This window comes from Alligator mississippiensis, chromosome 12 (assembly GCF_030867095.1).
Source record: "Alligator mississippiensis isolate rAllMis1 chromosome 12, rAllMis1, whole genome shotgun sequence".
Classification (NCBI taxonomy): Eukaryota; Metazoa; Chordata; order Crocodylia; family Alligatoridae; genus Alligator; species Alligator mississippiensis.
Genome location: NC_081835.1, coordinates 61,289,499 through 61,307,260, shown reverse-complemented (window position 1 = coordinate 61,307,260; position 17,762 = coordinate 61,289,499). Strand labels below are relative to the sequence as shown.

The 17,762-nt window shown below is 50.3% G+C and overlaps 1 protein-coding gene across 5 annotated transcripts in view; it reads left to right on the top strand.

Moving 5' to 3' along the window:
• The first annotated feature begins 912 nt into the window (after positions 1-912).
• SARDH (sarcosine dehydrogenase) overlaps positions 913-17,762 on the top strand; it is a 74,308-nt gene continuing 57,458 nt past the window's right edge. Inside the window, exons 1-8 of one of the 5 annotated variants that reach the window (XM_059715656.1) lie at positions 913-1,048; positions 5,662-5,989; positions 6,968-7,146; positions 8,514-8,693; positions 9,684-9,807; positions 10,162-10,262; positions 13,170-13,274; positions 13,857-13,986. In XM_059715656.1, the coding sequence (XP_059571639.1) occupies positions 5,668-5,989; positions 6,968-7,146; positions 8,514-8,693; positions 9,684-9,807; positions 10,162-10,262; positions 13,170-13,274; positions 13,857-13,986 (1,141 nt within the window). In that variant the 5' untranslated portion in view covers positions 913-1,048; positions 5,662-5,667. Of the gene's footprint in view, positions 1,049-2,689; positions 2,796-2,890; positions 3,215-5,646; positions 5,990-6,967; positions 7,147-8,513; positions 8,694-9,683; positions 9,808-10,161; positions 10,263-13,169; positions 13,275-13,856; positions 13,987-17,762 lie in introns of those variants that run through there. The other 4 variants (XM_059715657.1, XM_014603834.3, XM_059715654.1 and 1 more) reach the window with 4 other exon arrangements.

The following is a 17,762-nucleotide window of genomic DNA, read 5'->3' as shown; positions in this document are numbered from 1 at the left end:
ATCGAGAACATGCAACTTGTTGCCAGAAGTAAGAAATGCCCTTACCCTGGAAGCGCGCACAGGTAAGCACTAAACCTGCTTCTCAACCTAAGCTTTCCCCCAGGGGTATCTTCAGTCCTAAACTCCTTGAACACCCCTTCATCCCCCAGCCTTGGCTTCTCAGTGGCAGTGAAGCCATGCTACACTCCCGAGAAGCATTCAGAGAGGACGGTGCAAGTACCGACCCTAAGAGAATGGCTCCATTTTTAAGCAATGTGCTGGGGGTTATGTAAGGGTGGAGGTGGGAGGTAAAGGGTGGAGTGGGAGCAGTTTTACCTATGTAGGTTGGCATCAGTGGACTTCATAGAAGATTTTGAATGGGGAGAAGGAGGAAATCTGACTTGCTGGGAGTTTCTGATGGATGGAACAGAAGGGACTCCTCACTTTTCACAGCCAGAGCTGTGGATACTGGGCATTGGAGCAGTAATCACTGGAGCCTGTTTATTCAGCTTGGTGGTTATAAGTGAGACAAGGTGGGAGCAATAGCAACTTCCAGCTTGCCCAGGACAAGCCCAGGCCCCTGTTCCTGGACATGGTGGTGCCTAGGCTAACAAGCAAACACAGATTCTGCTGGTTAGGGCTGTCTCCTAGTCAGCCTGTGATCAGCAGACAGTGGGTCCCACTTCAAGGCAAAGTGAGCCCTCTCTGCAGCACAGCTGGAACAGCCACCGGCTCTGGTTGCTGAGTAAGTTCCTCCCTCTGCCTCAAACACGCCCCGCACATCTCTTCTCCACTCAGCGACCGGCGTGCAGCCACCTCCCCCCCTCCTCTGGCTTAGTAGGCAAGAGTGTAAAACACAATGAACTCATGCAAGCAATGCAGGCCGACCATGAATGCTTGGAAAGGTTGCTGACTGGACCTGCACAGCTGAGAGGGACAGGGGCCTGGGAAATCATTGCACTGCAACCTGGCCGCACCTGGGCACTCTGGAGACCCATACTGGGCCAGCCTCTGCAGAAGCACCTCCATCGCTCCTAGCCAGCAATCTCAAAGCACTGTACAGCGGCGGGTGAATATTGCTAACCCTCTTTTAGAGATGAGGAAACCGAGGCACCGACAAGGGGAGTAGCTGGCCAAAGCACCTGAGTCTCCTGACTCCTGTTCCAAAGGATTAGAGGCGCTGTTGGAGGCTGCTTGAACTCTGCCTTTCTTAGGCCTGGATCAGGCTAGCCCAGCACACTGGGACAGAGGGACAGGCCAGCCTCATGCATCTTACAATGAGCTGCAGTTTTGTATCATGCTCAACTATTTTCCATGTCTGCTTTAGCCATATGGTTTTGCATGACCTAGAAAACTCCCTGCCCCTCTTTACAAATCATTTCCTTCTCTGATTACCGGCTTGTTTTCTCCTATGTAGAAATAAGTGAACTGGCTTAGGCTCTGTCTACGCTAGACTGATTGCCAACAATTACCTGTAATTTTTCCCACCCAGGGTGCCTCCTTTAAGCACACATTGGTGTGAGAGCACCAGAAAACACACTCCTGTGGCACGTAGATTGGCTCTGAATTGCATGAGCATCTTCAGCTGCTATAACACATACCTTGGGTTGTATGGTCTTCCATAGGCAGTCACCTCTAAACCCAGTGTGGGGCAGATTATACTCTGCTGCTCCAATTAATCTCTAGATAGCAATATATTTAGCAAATGGAAACCCTAGAAGAATAACGGAGCAGGGGGGGTGGGGTGGTTCTGAGGATCAACCCGAGCCTTGTAGGTTATTATCTGTATCGAGCCCTGGATCACTTTTTGGCTGGCGTCCCTCCTGTGAATGCATCTCCATTGCTACATAGGCTTTCCTCTCAGTGTCCTACTGGCTGGCAAGATATAGGGCCTCCTATAGGTAATTGTATATTGTCTCTCATTTTTGGAGAAGGGACCAGAATATCCTAGTGGCCAGAGCACCAGACTTGGAGTCGGCTGTGCTCTGTACCTGTATCTCCAGTTCCCCAGGCCCTTCTCCAACGGGGCTCAGTCCTCACACACAACTAGTGCTAAACCCCCTTTGGTCGGGGGGATGCTGAACAAAACGGGAGATCTAGATATCTATGAAATGCACCAGTTGTGGGGGGGGTGGACTCCCATCTTTCGACTTATCTGCTCAGGTTCGATTCCAGTTAAAAACTCAGCTCTGAGTTGCACTTTAATTTCACTCTGCTAAAATGTCCAAGGCATGAGGGGTAATTTAACAGCAGGAAAACTGCATTGACGGTTCCAGTGTGGCTCTCATTTCTTGTATTCCCTTTATGGCAACAACAGATGGCGGGGAGCTGAATAACTCACATAGCTCTGGGCAAGCCTGGGGGTGCTACGTTGGATGCCTAACCTGGAAAAGCTGTGGGTTCAGTTCCCATCTGAGCTCTTTGGTATATATTGTGGTGTGATCAAAAGGAGTGCAGACTAGGTCATTTTAATAGGCATTTTCCATTTTTAACCTCTCTGATCTTTGTCAGGCTCTGCGATTGAGGACGGTGTCACATCCATCTGTGTGTGTGTGTGTGTGTGTGTGTGTGTGTGTGTGTGTGTGTGTGTGTGTGTGTAAGGAGGCATGCCATGCAGAGCTGCCTGATAGGGAAGCCAGCACGTGCTCCCCTGCCTTCCCATCTGGACTCTGGGAATAGTTGTAGCTGGCCAGCAGTTTGGCTACGGTTCTCTCAACCCCTGGTTAATGTTTCTGTGGCAGCGGAGCCTGCGTGTCAGAGCAAGCGAGCCACGCTGACAAAGGAAGGCGGCAAGACCTGAACAGCCCTCTGCCCAGGTAAAGGGATCCAGCTGTTTCTAGCAGCAGTGCCAGGAAGCTGGGCTTGCAGGGCACAGCTGGGCTGGCTGAGCAGAGGGGAAACGCGGATGCGAGCGAGCGGTGCAAGTTCCTTTTCAGGGAAGAGAGTCTTTGCAATGAAAGACATGCTCCGAAGCTATGGAAGTCTGTGCTTAGACCAGTTTGCAGGAATGTGTGTGTGTGTGTGTGTGTGAGTGAGATATATCAAAGGGAAGAACGGCTAGGAATTGCGTGGACAAGAGCTGGCTCGTTGCTCGGCACAAAGTGGATGGAAACTTTTCTGACTTGAGGAGAAAGCCTTCCTGCCATGGGAGCAGCGACCCCAGACTCCCTGGCCCTAGCTCTGCTGACTTGGCAAGAGACATTAAGAGCTGTTTACTCAAGAGTTAACGCGAGGGGTGAGTAGGGGCATGCTTCTGGCATCTGTTCCAAGAGCTAAAATAATGCAGATGGGCCTCAAAGACAGGGTCCGCTCCTTGTTGCAGCGCCCAGCCTGAATAGACAGAATGGGCAGATGCATGCATATTTAGGCGTAGGGGGTGGAGCTCTAAGGAGGTTACCCTACTGGGGGGTACATAGCTTGTCCTTCCCCCCCATGTCATGGTGTCTTTATGGGGTCAGAGATTACAATTTTTTGCTTATATGGTGAAATCCCACCCTCTCTGTGATGCCCACGGGCTGTCCGCGTACAAGGAATGAAGTGCATTCGCTAGATAGAGTGCACGTATTGGCAGTCTTGCCAACCCCAGCTATGCAAAAATCAGGGACGAGTCACACCCCCACCCCCCGCCCCCAAATAAAAAATTTGAGGGTTATAAAAAATATCCTGTGATGGGGGTTTTTTATGTGATACAGTTTGTACCCTTTTTTATCCGTCTTTTGGTTTCTGAGGTGGAGCGAGCACATGGATCAGGGTTCTTAGCACCCCCCCCCCCCCCCCAAAATATGTGTGTTTCTAGCAGACCTCTGTCAAAGCAAGAGGGACTGCATTGCTATTTGCTTTGGGCAGCAGCTGTTTCAGAGGGCTATGTTCAGCTGGAAGATTTCCCTCTTTGCAAATCTGTGTTGCAGTTTCCAATCCCCTTCTGTAGTTTTGGGCTGAAGTCCATAAACATTCACCTGGGCTCCCACAGTCACTGGTTGAGAGGATTGCTTCCTCTTGAAGCTAATAGAACTGGCAACTAGCAGGAAAATAAAAGCCAGGGAAATGTAGGAGATCCAGACCAACAAGTCACCACAGTGAGAAAGGTGCTAAATAGTGAATATTCACAGCCTCTCCCATCTTCATTTGGGCCGAACAGGTTAGTAGTATTTTCCCCCTCTTGCAGGCAGTATAAGTTAACTGAGGACAGTGGAGTGTGCCCGTGCTGTATATTCACACCATAGCTCAGTGCAACCTGCCACAAATGGCCTGGGCAGCCTCAGTGCGTGGCACACAACAGACTAGGGAGGGGATGGGCAGCAGATTGGGCAGGGAGCAGAAAGCAGAGCTGCAGCTTGGTTAGGGGAAGAGGATCAGAGTGGCATGTGGGGAGGGTGCGGGACTAATTTGTGACGTGCCTGCCACAGAGTCTGCCCCCGTCCCTGGCTTACCCCTTGGGGCCAAGTGTGCACTTTCTCCTAGCTACACAGCAAGTCAGTGGAACAGCCCAAAGCAGGACCCTTGCCTCTGACGTCCACTCCCTCTGCAGAATTACCCAGTCCCCATTTCCGACGGCTACTACCCGATCCACAATTACCAATTCGACCAGGACAAGCAGCAATATTCACAGAAGAGCTTGAAAGAGCCTCTTCTCTGCCTCTGCTCACTTTGCACACGTGTGTGAGCAGCTGCCTCAGCTTGTGTCCCCCCAGGCTTCTCTCCCTGGCAGGCGCCCATTCCACTGCCTTGAGCCAGGCATGCCGTGCGCACATGCATGGGGGGGGAGGTGGGGGGGTGTCTAAGGAGGTGAGCTCAGGGAGATGTTGCCATCCACCCCAACTTTTTTTCCACAAAGCCTCTACAATTTAGAGTGGCACGCTGTGGCCCTGGCCATATTGCTCCCCACACCTGCGCACTTCTTCCAGGCAAGACTTCATCAGCTCAGCAGCTTTGCCTCTGTTTCCCCAGTTGTGTTGGTGCCATATAGCCTATCCCTCCAGCCAGGCTATTACAAAAGCTCATCCTCACCTCCAACCCCTCCTTACTCCCCAAAGCGCCAGAGACCTGAATCACCAGCCCAGCACAAAGCCAAATAGAGCTCTGCTGATCCCAAGGAGGCTTAATTCTCATCCCTTTTGAGGTGGTTTGTCCCTTTGGGCTCCCACCTGCATTCCCCCTCAGCCCCCTGCATGAAAACCATCATAAAGTCCTAGATAAAATCCACACAGCCCCATCTCAGGCTTACCTTTCCTTCAGGAGGCCTTGTCCTGCTACAGTCCTACTCCGCTCTGGAGAGAGCAGTTCATCTGCACTCCATCGCTCAGCTGCAGCAGGTTGGGGCTGATTGACTGCACTTGCCACAGCCCCTTTGCACCCCACAAAGAGTTTTTTTATACCTCGTGACACTGCATGTGAGGTAGACACTTTGGTTTGGGTCTGTTGATAATATCCCGGCCCCTGAGTTGGGCTCCCACATGCAATGGTGCTATGAGCAGCTGTGAATACCTCTGGCATGAGGCAGTGGCACAGCCAGGGCAGGCGGGGGACAGTAGCCCCAGGTGCCCATTTAGAGCTCCAACCCTGGAGCCCTCTGCTCAAAAGCATCTCCGCTCAGGATGCCAAATGTGCTGTTATGCCTCATGCTTTGCCAACACATGCAGAAATGGCTCCTCACTTTGCTGACAGCTGCCTGTCGGATTGCAGGTCGCCATGGCCCACCTGAGCTCCACCTTCCGAGCAGCTGCCTCCCTCCAGATGCCAGCTGCCAGCAGAAGCCTCTGCCGAAGGTGCTTCAGCAGTGCAACGGCCCAGACCACGGAGAAGAGCGTCCCCTACCACAAGACCCTGAAGGACGAAAGCTCCCAAGCCCAAGGGCCCACCAAGCCGCTCCCCAAGTTGGCTGACGTGGTGGTGGTGGGTGGAGGCAGCTTGGGTTGCCAGACCATCTACCACCTAGCAAAGATGGGGGTGACCAATGCAGTCTTGCTGGAAAGAGACCGTCTGACTTCAGGGACCACCTGGCACACGGCAGGTGAGTGGAGCGGTCTGTGGGGATCAGCTCTCATGCAAGCTGCCGTAGAAAAATAGATGCAGAGGAAGGCTTTGGGGGCTTGTCCACCCACAAGCCGACTTGTCTCCTGGCTTTTCTCCCATGATGAGGGCCGGTCATCTGCACTGTAGTGTCAGTGGGAGCTCTGGGTGCTGGTGGTGCTTAGGACTCACTTAGAAGCTTTTTTAGGGGACAGGTACACATATTGAAAGTGTCTGGTAGGCATTTAATAAAGGTTTTGAATGGGGCCAGACCCCAGACAGTGAAAGCCCCTGTGATGCCTCCTCCCAGTTCGACATTGCAAGACATAATATTACAGCGTGATTTCCCACCCAGACAGACATCTGTCTCACAGCAGTTTCATCTAGACCATATTTCCCCACCTTAGGAGAATACCTTTACCATGGAGAGAGACCTTAGGAGCATACCTTTTTAACACAGGACACCGTGGTCAAACCCTTTCTAAAGTTGAGCCGTATTACCTCTGTTTCTGGTTGGGGAAAAAAAAATGGAAAAAAAGTGATGGTTTTTTTCCTGTCAAAGATTTTCAAAATTTCCCTCTGTTTCTATTTTTTTAAAAAACTTAAAGCCTTCTCCAAAAAAGAAGTAATTCCTTCCTCCCGAGTCACAGCAAGCATTTTAGCTGATCCAAAAGCATGTGTTTGCAGACATTGAAAAAACCTGGGAGGGGGGATCATTTTGTGGGGACCCAGAACAATTATTTTTCACTTTTTCAGTTCCTCCATCAAGCCAAAAACCCAATTATTTTGCATTATTGACCTGCCTCAGGGGTGGTGAGCAGGTCAGGGATGAGCTTGTTCTCATTGCTAGAGCTCCTTTTGGCTAATCCTGCAGTTCCCCAATAGACGCTGCTTGCCCGGCTTGTATGCTAGGACCCTGACCCCAAGGAAGAGGGAGGAGAAGCCCGAATCTTCTGGGCTCTCCGTGGTTTTTTCCCAGGTCTGTTGTGGCAGCTGCGCCCCAGCGACGTGGAAGTGGAGCTGCTGGCGCACACTCGCAACGTGGTTAGCCAGGACCTTGAGGAGGAGACAGGTCTCCACACAGGCTGGATCCAAAACGGCGGGCTCTTCATCGCCTCCAACAAGCAGCGGCTGGACGAGTACAAGAGGCTCATGTCTGTAAGCGGGAGTCGTCCTGCCTTCCTCTCCAAATGAGTCGGGGTGGATGTTATCCACTAGCCATGTGAAGGGATTTTGGGGAGGTCTAGTTACTTGGGGGTTGTGCGCTGCTGCCCATCCGCACGGTATCTGTGCACCTTCCACCCAAACCAGCTTGCCAGTAGCCAAGTCCCTAATGAATTTCTTGGGGTTCCCTTGGCAAGTTATCAGTAGCTCTGGTTGGGGCAGGTTTTCCTGGGTAATAGGCTGAGGTGGTGCACGCTGGTCTGGTGATGGTGGGAAAGCTTTATCAAAGGAGAAGTTTTGCAGCACTAGTCTAAGGGCAGGAAGAGTCTGGATTAGAGGCTGGGAATAGAAAGGGAGCTCACTTAGGGTACATGGAACGGCTTTGGTCCCGGGGAGGCTTTCCATTGCTTTCAGTAGGCATCAGAGTCAAGCCCTCTCTATAAAAGCACAGTGATGATAACTGAGGAAGGGGAGAGGTGGGAGTGGGGATCAGAGACGCCAGAGAGGTGAGGGTGGCTGTAGCTCACCTTGTGATTCCTAACAGTCGATTTTGCACAGACCATCGTTACCTTGTGCAGTGCTAGCGCAGACTCAGATTATAGCTGAGAGATGGTTTTGGCTGGAAACCAATCCCACTGGTGGCTACTACATGCGTGGTGAAAGAGGCCTCCCATGCTGCCGAGCTGAGAGTCACAGTACTAAAGCCAACAAAACCTCTATGCTGTTCTCAGTACTGAAATGAAAGGGAGCAGCTCTCTGTGCAGGTTCACCAGGGATCATCCTCCCCGGTATGGGAGAAATGCACATTGTCATGGCCCATTAGGTATCCTCCTGCCCCACTGTATATTGTGTGTGTGCATGTGTGGTGTGTGTGTATACACACACACGCATGCATATATTTATGTATGCAAAAGATACATAGGTCTTAGATATACAGATCCCCAAATCAAACACATCCCCAGTTTGGGCTTTGCACAACCAAACCTATTCCTGGAGTTTTGCCCGTTTCTGTTTAGTACATCATAATTTTCTCCATACATTCCTAACATACATATCAAAATATTGTCTGTTTAGTACACCATAAGTTGCACAGGTACATAGGAAGAGGGCCCTATCTCTTTCGATGGGGTGGGAGCTTGCTAGAGGTGTTTGCCACGTTCTGCATTTTGAGAATCCCACAGGAGCCAGTTAGAGCCGCACTGCAGCAGTGTTCATAGCTAGACCTAGCCTGTCTACTATCTGGGACCCAGAGGTGCATTGTGTTGTCTCATTATTACTGTCGGTTGTTGTGCAGAAAACCGAAGACACATCACCGGTCCCTCCTGCTTGCTCTAACACATCTGTTCTGTATCTCATTTTAGCTGGGTAAGGTGTATGGCGTAGAGTCCTACGTCCTGTCCCCCGCAGAAACAAAGGACCTGTATCCGCTGATGAATGTGGATGACCTGTATGGCACGCTCTACGTCCCTAAGGATGGCACGATGGATCCTGCTGGTACCTGCACAACACTTACCAGGGCAGCAACTGCCAGAGGCGCTTTGGTAACTGGCCCCCCGGTCAAACCCTCCAGCCTGGGCTTCAGCCACCACCCAGTGAGGAAGGCAAAAAACCCCCACATGTAGCAACAGGAAGGGGAAAAAAAATCCCTTCCAGACCCCTTGTAGCAACCAGCAAAGGCGAGAAGCATGGGAAGCGAAGCATAGCATAGCACAGGCATAGCTACGCCTAGATCATTCCCGATCAATACTTATCTAACCTCTTCTTGACACCTCTGATGACAGAGATGAAACAATTTCCCCATGACACTCATGAACCAGCTCCAGGTGTTTTCTGAGCTGTCTTGCTCTGCTTAGCAGCACTTCTTTTGGGTGATGAGGATACAGCCCTGACTGGCTTGGTTGGAAGGACAGCCCAACTGTATCTCATCGGGTAGAGAGACAGCACTGGATTTGTAAAGGAGCTACAAGACTCGGGGAAATACAGATGAGATGGGAGAGATCCCAACATGGCTTTGTCAGGACTATCGAGTTGATAACATGTACTGCGCCCCTTGGGTCAGGGATCATCATATTGCTGCGTGCAGGTACCGTCCTTCCTGCAACAGAGCCTTGGTCCAGGACTGAGGTTCCTCTGTGCTGCTACAATACAAATAAATAATAAGAGCTCTCTGCAATTTAAAATCACATATAAGTAACTGTGGTGGCAAGTAATTGAAGCCCCCAATTAAAGAGGAGGATTTAATTACCCACCAGGGATAGTCATGATTTTATGGAAGTGAAAGAAAATGATCAATGAGAGACCTCTGTTTTGGTCAAGCCTTTCCTAGATAGGAACAAAGGAGAAATTCCGCTTGCCATGGAAAGGGGCCATTGTGTTTTCTCCCTTTCTCCCCCTCTGGGTACCTAGGCCCTATATTCCTAGATAGGAACGAAGGCATCGTGGCTGCAGACCTGGACTGGGCAATAGCAGTGGTCTGATGATCTGGCACGTCGTTCCAGCTCCAGTGGCACAGGTGATTTATGTGTCTGCAGGTAATAGAGAATTGCCCGGTGACCGGTATCCAGGTCAGAGCTGATGACTTTGGTGTGCAGAGGGTAACTGCCGTGGAAACGAGCTATGGGACCATCCAGACTCCCTGCGTGGTGAACTGTGCAGGTAGGGAATAAAAGCCACTTACCCATCGATCTTCCCCTTGGGGACGTGCCAGGATGACACTTACCCTTCCTGTCCCAATGATTACTAGGGTTTGTCTAGCCTCTGATACATACGGGCCACACTTTGGTTCACCATAGCTATAATCAGGGAGGGGAAGGACCTGGTTTTGGGTTGCATGCGAGTCAAAGAGCCTGGCTCATTCCCTGTTTAAACCCATCTGGCGGTTGTCTGAATGCTGTCTGAGCTGCAGGTCTCTGCCTGAAGATCCCCACGCAGTCCAGTGGTGACCTGAGTGATGGACACTCTTCTTCACTAAGAGGTAGATTATTTTAGTGGGGTTTTTGTTTCGGACAGGTGTGTGGGCCCGGGCCCTAGGTCAGATGGCTGGCGTCAGCGTGCCCCTGGTGGCAATGCATCATGCGTATGTGGTGACCGAGAGGATAGAGGGCATTCAGGTTAGTCCGTCACTCCTCTTCTGTGCCTGGCAGGCTTGCGACCCACCATGTGCTACTGGGCATGTTGCAGAAGGGACTTGGGCCAGGATGTGGGGACTTCTGGTCTTCCCAAATCTTAGGATCCAAGTCTCTAACATTTTTTTTTCCTTTCCTACCCCCAAATGTGCACGAATAAGGAAATAAGAGGGAACATGCACGGCGTGGGTTTTCTTTGCAAGATGATTGTGCAAATGCTTCCTGGCTGTATTTGCCCACAGTACTCTGTGGGTACTTAAGAGCAACACGAAGCAGTAAGATTGAGAACGCCCTCTCTGGTCCCTCTCTTTGCCATGGAAAGAGCACATCACCTGTTTCACACAGTGCTTGTGTGAGCAGATCCCAGTTGTGTCTGAGCCTGTGCCCCCTGCGCCGTCTCCGCGCAGTAACCTGTACCTTTCCGAGACAAACGTTGCCTGGGCAGAGCTCATCCCTCCATTTGCAGCTAGATGTCTCTCTTGGGCAACACGAGCTCTGTACAGAGAAGGGCGTCTTTCAGGAAACCTCAGCGATCATCCACCTACACTGGCTTCAAACGTGGGAAGGTTTAGGCAGGCCAGTCCTGCACAAAGCATCGGCCAAATTGATACCAAGGGGCTGGCTCTGCCGCAGACCTGCCCACAGGGCTTAGTGGGGCTACAGAGAGGATTAAAGCAGGGCAAAATAGGACCTGGAGCATGTAGAAATGTCATTCGCCTTCTCTTTCAGGCTTCAGAGAGATTTAAACATGTGCTTAGACACTGGGTTGAATAGAAGCTGATTAAACACATACTTAAGGCAAATGTGTGTTTAAACGCTTCGCTGAGTCAGAACCTAAACACTGCGACACCTTTCGCATCGTGTCATAACAATACTAAACCCTGGCTAGAGTTTTCTACAGGCAATTGCAAAGTGTTTGACCAAGATGAGTATTATTTTTTACATTTAGATTCCTTGACAGCTGATGTTAAGGGGTCATTTATTGATAAGATGGTTATTTATATTACACCGGTTTTTAGCCGTCCCGACCAAAATTGGGCCCCCTTTGTGCTGCCAAACAAATACGCTCCGAGATGGTCCGTGCCCCGAAGAGTTTACAACTCACGTGGATGATGAGGCAGACAAATTGTGGAAGTGGGGGAAAAGGTCTGTTGCCCAAGGCTTCCTCGCAATTCAATGGCTGGGTTGAGAATAGGTTTTGTAGGGCGGTATCCCTATCCACTAACTACATGTCTATTATTAAAATGCTGAGAATTATTAGTGGATAATACTGGATATTAGTGGATAATATAGTAGACCTTATAATCATTCCACTTGTACTACTTACACATCTGCATGTATACCGTTTAAGAAAACCAGTCCACTGCTCTCCATGCATGAGAGACAGGATCATTGTACCCCTTCACCTCTCTGCGTTAGTGGGGTACGAGAGAAATAAATACGTCTTCCCATAAATTGCATTGAAACACATTGGTTCCCCAGTCAGCCAGTTCTCAGCAGACTATCTTCTCATGCCTTGTTACAGGAGTGCCTAGAAAACGATGGTCCCATCGCTGTGTTTAATACAATCACAGCAGTGACGTTGTACTAATTGAGTGCCATCTCCATGCCTTCCATAGCCACTCAGGGGTGGTTCGGGGGAAGGAGTTATGGGGTCGATTTGGGACTGTTTTGTAAGTGGTTAATCTTCAGCCTCCGTCAGGATAGAAACCAGCTTCTATTCAGCCCGGCCTGGCTTGCTCTGTTGGTCTGGGGCCGGCACACACGGGGAACCTGCTTAGCGAATTAAGACTCAGCTTATTTAATCGTATCAACATCTTCTGCAGCTGCTTAACCTCCCTTTGCCTTCTGGCAGTGCACACCTCAGAGCTCCACATGTATCATGTCCACTGCTAATCTTGTTTTGCTGGTGTCTGAGCCGTACTCTAACCAGGACCCAGGCAGGGAGCTCAGGAAGGGCCCAGCACTGAAGCTAATTCATCATGACTGGCTGCCGCCAGTCTTTCTTCTCAATGCCTGTTTGCCAAGTCTGCACACACACAAAAAAAGAGACTGCCATGCTTTAAAATAAAACAGTGCTAGCTGCTTAACCCTCGTGTGCCTCGAGCTGGTCACAGCCATACTGTGGAAGTCCGCTCTGTCTCTAAATCCTGCAATGACATTTAGGTGTGTTCAGTGCCATCACTCTTGAGCAACCCAAAAGTAACAAACTAGTGCATGCCAGTGCGAACATATGGTTGGAAACTCGAAAGGGAATATGGGATTGTAAATAATGAGGGAAAACATTGTGGTTAAAAAAAATACAGCAATATCATCAGAGCGGCTATAAACACCACGCTGTGCAACAGTGGCTTAGTGTCTCTCTCCTGTTGAGGGAGCTCAGTAATTATATCATTAGCCCAGCGCTGGCATAGAGTTAGGGGGTGGCAATATGGGCAAAGGAGCAAGGAGCCGGTGGAGGAATACAGCTGAAGAAGGATTGCTGGGAGAGGATGCTACAGTTCCTTTTGCCAATTTTTGGCCTGAAGTGAGGCAGATAATGAATGACCTGCCAGAATTGTCTTCTTCCACTCTTTGCACTGTGGACCTGGCACGCCAGAAAAGCCAGGGCTGTGTTTGATGTTCTGGCAGGTTATGCAATGAGAGCCAAGGGGGACGAGGTGGATGAGGCCATGAGGACAAATAATTAGGTTCCCTATATGGTTAATTTATAATGTCACTGCAAAGCAAATCTCCAGAACATCCCTGCTGGTCAGGAGATGGTTCTCCACGCAGCTCTGGTGTGCCTGCTGGCGCAGGATCCCAGGACAGAAGCTGCTCAGGTGACTCCACTAGGCATGATTGGCTTTCTCCTGCCACGGCTTGATGCTATTCCTCTCTACTTATTTTTAGAATATGCCGAATGTTCGAGATCACGATGCTTCAGTGTATCTTCGTCTCCAAGGCGATGCCCTCTCTGTGGGCGGATACGAGTCAAATCCAATCTTCTGGGAGGAGGTGAGCAGTGAGGAGAGGTTTTCATAAGAAATGAAACATTCCTGGGAAACCTGGTTTGAGAAAGAAGGGGCAGAAATGAGTCCTTGAGCTCTCGCTCATGCCTGAAAGCCAGGAACCAGGACCCTTTGTATTGAATCAGCTGGGTCCCGTGGGTAGGGTAGGATGCAATTTGAAAGCTGGTGGTCTTTGGGTCTGGGAAAGGTCTGCACAAGAAGCAACCCCACTTGAAAAGGGCCAGCAAGGAGAGAGGGATCTCAAAAGTCCCTTATCCAGTCTCACCCATGCCAAAGATCCCAGGAGTGACCTTGGGCAAGATCACAAGGGGGCTGCCCCTTCACTAAGCAGTTAATATGGGCTCTGGCAAAATCATGGCACTATTTGAGACAATGCCAAAACTCCCTTTGACTTCGAGGGTCCCTGAGGTTGCTCCTTGTGACTGGTTTTTCGAGGCATCAATCCCTAAGCTCCCACTGGCTTCAGCAGGCACCCTACAGGAAACTGCCCATCAGGAGCTCCCAAAATAAGGGTGTGTGTTATAAAATAACCCTCTTCACTCAGCTGTCTTCCTCTGTCCCCCACCAGGTATCCGACAAATTCGCCTTTGGCCTCTTTGATCTGGACTGGGATGTTTTCATGCAGCATATCGAAGGTGCTATAAACAGAGTCCCAGCGCTGGAGAAAACTGGAATCAAGTCCACGGTCTGTGGGCCAGGTACTACTTCAGTAGCATTTGCCACATACAATCAAAGCAGCTTTGCTCCCTGATGAGGCTTGCAAAGGTTGTGCTGACTTTCTACAGGTATTCTCCTCATTTGGAGCTAGGAAGTGTTATGTTTGCATGTAGGATTAGTACGATTCGGTTGTTTTGTCCAGCCCACCCACACAAGGTGACAGGTCAGGAAAGGATAAACCACCTGCTGTCCTCAGTTTTCCCTTTAAGACACTCAGGCCAGGATCATGTATGAAAGAGATGGAGGAACAGCTTAACCTAGATGAGCATTAGCTTAGATCCTGTGACAGAGAAAGCATTACGGTGCGCCGATCAGAGGGAGAGGAATGGAAAATGGCTTCACACCCCATGGTCATCACATGCAGTGATCAATCCCATCTTTTCCATGCTCCACTTGCCCCTGGTTTGCCCCCAGTGCGTGGCTCTCAGCCATCAGGGGAGGAATGGGGAGGATTTCTTTGATGTCCTCCAAGGCGGGAGAGAATCTGGCCTTGTCCACTTCAAACAGCTGGTGGGAGTGCTAATTAGAGCCAATATTGGTTTAATTGACCTGCCTTAGCACTCAAAAGCCTGGCAGAGCTGGCTCTGCCCTGGCAAGGGGGACGCTTTTGCTTCTTGCACGTGTCAGACTTGGAGGGCTTGTAATGATCATGGGGCTGTAACTGGTAAGGTGGGTGAGGGAATTGGGAACTGGAATGGGGAAGCTGATCGATTGCTCCATCCTTCCATGCATCATCACTGCACAGTGCACACCCTCAGGGCTCCTACTGCAGCTCCCGTCCGCCTCACCAAGGTGCTTGCACACAATACATGCACGCAGCCTACTTAGCTGGCCCAAGGATGGAAGGTCCCAAGCATAGAAACCCGGTTGCAGGTTGTGACAAGTGCAGCATCTCTGAATGCCCTTAGTTTCATCTTGTTTGCAAAAGTGCCGGGGCTTGAGGGATGCCAGTGCTATCAGCAACTAATGAACCAGCCCTGCAAGCATGGATGGCCTCTGTTCAGTCACTTTTGTTGGTGCTTGATCGTTCTGTGCAAGAGAGGAGCCCGCTGGAACACACAAAGAAAACCAGCGTGCGCTTGGATGTAATAATGTCCTGTTCCAAAAGGTGGTGCCAGAAGCTTAGCAGAAGGAATAATAATAATTAAAAAAAAATCCCTGCAGTTTGCTTTTGCGGCTTTCTTCCTACTCTTCACTCATTCTCCAGCTACATCCATTCTGTGGCTTGGTTGCTAAAAGTTTGCAGCAAAATGAATCCCTGACAATCTGGTTCTGGCTGTTTTCTAACATGTTGTACCTTTTTGCAGCTAATGCTGCTGCCACCGCTTGAAGATGGAGGGCTTGATTTTTCAGACGCTGACCTCCACTTTTGCAAGCCTGAAATTTTGTTGCTGTCGCTAAGGCTCCCTGCAAAAGGAGGCCTAAGTCCCTGTGTTGTGGGCACACGGGGGTCCGTGAGTCGAGGATGACAGGGTAAAGGGGTAATATAACAACACAGACCCTGAGTAAAGGAGGAAAGTGCTGAGTTCAAAACGCACTCATCTTCTCTGTTGCTTAGAAATTGCTTCCTATGTGGGGACCTAAGCAGGCACAGGGTAGTTTTCTGATGCCTAGAGGAAACAATCATATTATTCTGTATTAGAACCAGAGCTTCAAAGGCATTTAGATACCTAAGCAGGCAGACAGGAACCCAAGTAGAGTTAGATACTTGGCTACAGGAGGGAAATCCCAACCTCTTTAGATGCCTTTGCTAATCAGGACTTGAGGGCAATTCATCTCTTCCCAAGAACAACCTTCCCAAGAGCAAGTCAGCATTAGCATGCTTGGAGATGTGGAAACTGAGGCACAGAAAAGTGAGGTGTCTTGCCCGGGGTCCCATAGCAAGGCAGTAACAGAGACATGGACAGACAGCATTGCACCCAGTGTTTAACCCTGAGCTCCCTGCACTAGATTGCAGCAGGGTCTTACAGATGAGAGTCTGCAACTGCTTTTGGATTGAGGGCTCGCATCCTTCCCCAGCTGCAATCAATGGTGCTGCACCGATTTGAACAAGCAGAAGAGCTGCCCCAGAGAGCTATGGGTCGGTGATACCTGTGCAGCACCATATCCAAGGGGATGAGCCATTCATACAAAATATGCCCCAAAAATGGCCTGACTTTTGGGCTGCTGAACAGTTGCTGTGCTGGCCGAAGCCCGTTGTGTTGTGACCTCTTGGACAGCAGAGCCGTGGTATCTGTGCACCTTCCACCCAAACCAGCTTGCCAGTAGCCAAATCCCTAATGAATTTCTTGGGGTTTCCTTGGCAAGTTATCGGTAGCTCTGGTTGGGGCAGGTTTTCCTGAGTAATAGGTTGAGGTGGTGCATGCTGGTCTGGTGATGGTGGGAAAGCTTTATCAAAGGAGAAGTTTTGCAGCACTAGTCTAAGGGCAGGAAGAGTCTGGATTAGAGGCTGGGAATAGAAAGGGAGCTCACTTAGGGTATGTAGAATGGCTTTGGTCCTGGGGAGGCTTTCCATTGCTTTCAGCAGGCGTCAGAGTCAAGCCCTCTCTATAAAAGCGCAGCGATGATGACTTAACTTGGAAAAGAAAATGGGCATAAAGGCTGCCTAGGTCCTGGGACCCAGAGCTCAGAGCCCACCTGCAGGCTTTCAAATCCAGCCAATGTTCCTGTGCTTGTAGGCAAACCAGAAAAAGCTTCAGTGCTTATAGATAAGAGAAAGCTGTTTGCAAGCAAGGATTAAACGCTGTAAGGGGCTTTTCCAGGGAGCTAGAAGATGGAGCCAGCTGCGGCTCTTCAGAACAAGATGGAGATGGCTTCATTAAACCCAGCTGAGCAAGCCTAGTTACCTTGATGGTTGCTGCAGCCTGCACCTGGGTCTTTCCAGCTAGTCAGCCAGTGCCAGCCCTCCCCTCGCCAGGCTCCAGAGGGAGTTGTATGGAGCTCAGGAACAGCCCCGTGTTTTGCCTTAGGCAGCCGCTCACCTCCACGCCCCTCACTTGGCATCTGAGCTAGGAGGAAGGTGGTCTCCATCCGGTCAGAGCAGACCCGTGTTCACTAGGGAATTGCTCCACATCTGCAATAAGGCTGCTGCAGCATTTCCATTTCCATTTCTCAAACTGAAACCCCTCTTGGCTGCAAACCTGTGTGGTGCTGGGGCCCCCTGGACAGGACCAAATGGCTCTCTGACACCCAACGGGTTCACAGCTCTGAGCTATTCCCTCTGAAACCTACTGACCGCGCTTGGTAATATCAGCATCGGTGACTTGGACCAGTCCTTCTGGCAGAAATGTTCTTGTCCTCAGTCAGCTCAATTGAATACTGGGGGGCAGTGATTCTTAACCAGGGTGCCACGACACCCTGGGGTGCCTTGAGACCTTTACAGGGGGCCCTCAGGTTGCCACTCATTGTTAACACTGGTAGGTGTGCAAACATGATTCACAAGAAAACCCCAAAGCTGAGTTCTTCGCAATAGGAGAATGGCTCTCTTATTTTTCCCTAGTTGCAAACAGAGTGAAAACTAAGAGGGGTGCATTGTCTAATCAGGGGTGCCTTGTGTCTAACAAGGGGCTCCTTCAGTCTAAAAAGTCTGACAACCATTTCTTTAGGAGCTTGGCATGGAAAAAGAGTTGTCGGATTTGCCATTTTGACGCAACTGCCAGTTCCAGCGCTGTCGGCCTAGCCGATAGCGAAGGAAATGGGGTTCGGGATGAGATGTGGTGGCAGTGGTTTGTGGGAGCCTTAGCAGTAGCTTGAGACA